We start from the raw sequence: 4,218 nt of genomic DNA on the forward strand, positions 1-4,218 counted from the left end.
TTGACGTCGTTAGTTCGACGTTGACGTGGCTCACTACGTGTCAGCACCTCTCTGACGTGGCCGAAACAATAAACAGAAAAGGCGCCAAAATGTTTTGCAGAAGTTACATGATGGTGCAAACTCTTTTGAAATTGTAATTTAATAGTACAAAATGTTTTACAGAAGTTACATAATGGTACATAAGTTACAAAATGTTTTATCTCTCGTCCCTTTACTCTCCCCCTCATTCTCCTATGCGTGCATCCTCATAACCTTCACGCCTTTCTTTCCCCCATGGCCGACTGTGTATGTCAAAGCTCGGAGCAGTAGGAAGAGAGAGAGGTCTCCAGTGACCACGAGCCTTCCAACTACCGCTCCGAGCTTTGACATAGGTCGGCCATGGGGGAAAGAAAGGCATGAAGGTTCTGAGAATACACGCATAGGAGAATGAAGGGGAGAGTAAAGGGACGAGAAAGAAAACATTTTGTAACTTCTGTACCATTATATAAAACATTTTGTACTGTTAAATTACAATTTTAAAAGAGTTCGTACCATCATGTAACTTCTGAAAAATATTTTGGCATCATTCTGTTTACTGTTTTGGCCACCTCAGAAAAGGTGCTGACACGTAATGAGCCACGTTAGCGTTGAATTAACGACGTCAAACACGAGATGACATAATGTACTATATTGAAGCGATTTTGAAACTTAATGTACCAATAAGTTACTCAAAAAATATTTTAGACCAACCTGTAACATTTAAAAAAAATTTGGACCATCAGTGCAATTTATCATTATTTAAAACACATAGTTAAGTGAGAAATATTTTCTCTTACTTGAAAGCTACCTATGAGAATTGGGCCTTGGGTTTGGGTCCATTTTTTGAGCCCATTAAGCACTTGATTGACTCTCTTGCCGTCAGAGATCCCAAACCCGCAGCAAATCGGAAACGCCGCGACGTTCCCCGGTCGACGATTTTCTGACATTTACGACGGCGACATACGGAAGACTCCGACCATGGAGCTTCCCCATCGATCGTTCCGAAGAACCGGCCCGTCAGCCTTTGTTCTCCAACTTCGTGGTCTCTTCGATCATGACGAGCTTTGGCAGCATTGTGTTCTAAGACACGCGATCCACGACAGCTCTCCTCATAGCCATGATCGCCCCTCCGAAGCTCCATTCCAGAAGATCTCTGGTTCCTCTTCCAATCCCCTGGTCGCTGGAAAATTCTACGACTGAGCTGTTCAGGTTGTCGTGATTACGGGTTCGGTCACTTTAATGATCTCTACTTGTCGCTAAAATGTGCTATTTTTGTCTACAAAAGTTGCTGTTTTTTCTCTTCAAATTCTGTGCTTCTGTATGTAAAGTTCATCATTTTCCGGGTTTGTTCGATGTTGAAGGCCGTCGTGTTTCTTTCTCATCAAGTAGTAAGCCTTGAACTCGTTCGAAAATTTGCCTTCTCTCAGTTGAGGACTCTCTGTGCTAGTCCCGATATCACCGGTTTTTCACGTAATTGGTCTATGGTGCTGGAGCTTTGCTTGACTTCGCGTGTTGGTTTAAGGGTGTCGATTAAAGCTGGCATTCATCTATGCAGGCTGCATTCTGTGCACTTGTGAGGGTCACAAGTAAGGTTGAGTTTGGATCGGGACCACAAATATGGGTGAAATCGATACCAAACCAATTGAGTCAGTCCAAGCTGCACTTTCCTTGTTTGGCGAGAAAGGAGATCAGAAGAAATACCGGACGAGCAGCAGTGAGGTAAGACGATCACGGTCTTGGTTCACAACACAACTTAAAAGAACGTGATGTTATGACTGGCAGGTCTGCTTTTGATTGCAGTTTCAATCATTTGTTAACGTGGAATAGTTTCATAGTGAACATGCTTTGTATCTCCGAGTCTGTGTGACATATCCAATAATCAGCTGAAAGTCCTTTGACTTAATCTGATGGGTTTGTTTGTGATTTTTGGTATTGATCTCTGATAAGTTGTCTGCTTGATGTTTTTACAGGGAGAAAGCGAGAAGGATGAGCTTCAGGTGCTGCAGAAGGAGTTGGCCAACTACAAGGTGCAACTCGAAGCAAAGGACTCTGCTCACATGCAAGTCCTTTTGAAGCTAAATCAGTATGAGGAGCGAACAAATGAACTTTCCTTGATGCTGATGAAGTCTGAGCTCGAGAGGGATCACCACATCGAGGAGTGTAGAGAAGCTGGAAACCGTGCTGATGAGCTTGAGTCCAAATTGAAGGAGATGGCTAATCATGTGTCGGAAACAGAGAAAATCCGTGAGCAGCTCTCGCATGTTATGAACGAGCTGAAAGCTACACAAGCGGAGCTTCTTGACCGGGAGAGTGAACTTGCCAGTGCAAGAGAGATGGAACTTAAGGCTCTGACACAGACAGAAATGATGGAGATGTCCGCTGCTATGGAGAGAGAGAAGATGGAAGAGCTGTTAAAGCAAGCAGAGGAGCTCGGCGAAGGTATCCTTGTGTTGAAGGCAGCTGCAGTGGAGGCTGAGAAAGAGAAAAGTTTGATATTGGCGGAGAAGGATGCTGAGATTGAGCAAGCCACAGAGGCATCAGTTCAAGTGCTAGAGCAGTTAGAAGATATGAAGAAACGGGTTGAACTGATGGAAGAATTAGAGAACCAGCTCCAGGCCAAGTCGGCGTTCATCGAGTCATTGCAGAGAGAACTTCAGGAAGCAAACGAGCTGCTCAGCTCATCTGAAAAAGCCGCTTCTGAGACCCTGGTGAGTTTGGAAAATTTGAGGGCAGACTTGGGAGTTAAGGAAAGGAATGTCTCGGATTTAACTGTCTACATCGAAGTGATGGAAATGGAACGGAGCCGGTTAAAGGTAGAACTTAGCAACAAAAATGAAAATATCAACCACTTGAACGGCGACATTGAAGTGCTTGTGAATCACTTGGAGGAAGCAAAAGCCGAGTTAGCTGAGATCAAGGAAAAGGAGAGCGATGCTCAAGTAGAAATAGCTTTGCTGAAGGCTGAGCTTCATAAGGCAAGATCGAGACTAGCAGCAGCTGAGGCAGCTGAAGCGAGGGCTAACAGCATGAAGTCGGGACTCTACCTTGCTGTTCAACAGCTCGCGGTTGAAGCGGGAGAGGCCAAGAAGGAGAACCAGAGGCTAAGAGTGGGAGCTGATAACATCGAGGATGAAGCTGAAGCTGAAGACAAAGGCGACTTCCCTTTCGGCGGCGACCCCCAGATCCAAACCTCATCTTCTAATGAAGGACACCACGCAAAAACCAAGTCTAATATAACAATCCTGTTGGAGGAATACGAATCTCTTATTCGGAAGACTGAGATGGCTGATCAGCTATCAAGAGCGGAAGATCCCAATCAACACCCTATATCTGAAAACAAGGACGAAGTCGAAGCACTGAAGAAAGAGCTCGAAGCAGCAATGGTGAAGACCGGGGAGTTTAGGACTCGGGCTGAGCAGGCAATGAGCAGGGCGGAGTCGGCGGAGAAAGCTAAGTGGGCTCTTGAAGATCAGCTGAGGAAATGGCGGGAGCAGAAGCAGAGAAGGAAGATGGCTTTAGCCGTCCTTCGGGACGAATCCCAACCCCCGAAGTTCAATCCTCCCCCTGCATACGATGAGACCGTATCGACACGTCCTCCACTCGGCAAGTTTCTTAACATGAAATTCTAGATCCGAGTTGTAACAAAAACAAAAATGGACATCAGTTCCGAATAAAGTTGGGGACTTCGATTAAATGCCGATGCCTCATCAAAGCTGCAGGGATGTGATCATTACGAAATCGGTTACTTTCTTATCGGAGGTGAGTCAAAACAACCCGACACAGTAATGATGTAACGAACTCAAAATTCGGCATAACCTCCCTTTCCGGGCCGATCATTAGATGTCTAATCTCATTCCTATAAGAAATGAACTCACAGTGTATGAATGCGGAATTGTTTTCTATCAGTAGCTGTAAGAAACTGGAAGCAGAAACTGTCGTCTTTGGTTCACACGGATGAGGAGACGAGACCTCTTCACCCGTGCAATCCGACGATATCTTGGACCGTAGGCTCCCTTTTTTTAAGTACAAAAAAAAGTTTAATATTACCATATAGTAGTACAATATTTTGAAAATTTTTATCACATAACACGTGTATTTTTAATTTCACCATTTAGCACGATATTTTGAAAATTTTTTATGGCATAATACAACAAGTAATAATTTTACCAGATAGTACAAAAATATATATAAAAAAATTCA

The 4,218-nt window shown here is 44.1% G+C and overlaps 1 protein-coding gene across 2 annotated transcripts; it reads left to right on the forward strand.

The window, feature by feature from the left end:
• Nucleotides 1–897: 897 nt before the first annotated feature.
• Nucleotides 898–3,712, forward strand: LOC116215496 (protein WEAK CHLOROPLAST MOVEMENT UNDER BLUE LIGHT 1-like). Of its 2 annotated transcripts, none has more exons than XM_031551224.1 (3): nucleotides 898–1,243; nucleotides 1,574–1,737; nucleotides 1,989–3,712. In XM_031551224.1, the coding sequence occupies exons 2-3, from the start codon at nucleotides 1,636–1,638 to the stop codon at nucleotides 3,645–3,647; spliced, it is 1,761 nt and encodes a 586-aa protein (XP_031407084.1). In that variant the 5' UTR covers nucleotides 898–1,243; nucleotides 1,574–1,635; the 3' UTR covers nucleotides 3,648–3,712. The 2 variants fall into 2 exon arrangements, with proteins under 2 accessions (XP_031407084.1, XP_031407083.1); XM_031551223.1 differs by having other exon boundaries at nucleotides 898–1,227.
• The last annotated feature ends 506 nt before the right edge of the window (nucleotides 3,713–4,218 follow it).

The sequence above is a fragment of the Punica granatum genome, chromosome 7 (assembly GCF_007655135.1).
Source record: "Punica granatum isolate Tunisia-2019 chromosome 7, ASM765513v2, whole genome shotgun sequence".
Taxonomy (NCBI): domain Eukaryota; kingdom Viridiplantae; phylum Streptophyta; class Magnoliopsida; order Myrtales; family Lythraceae; genus Punica; species Punica granatum.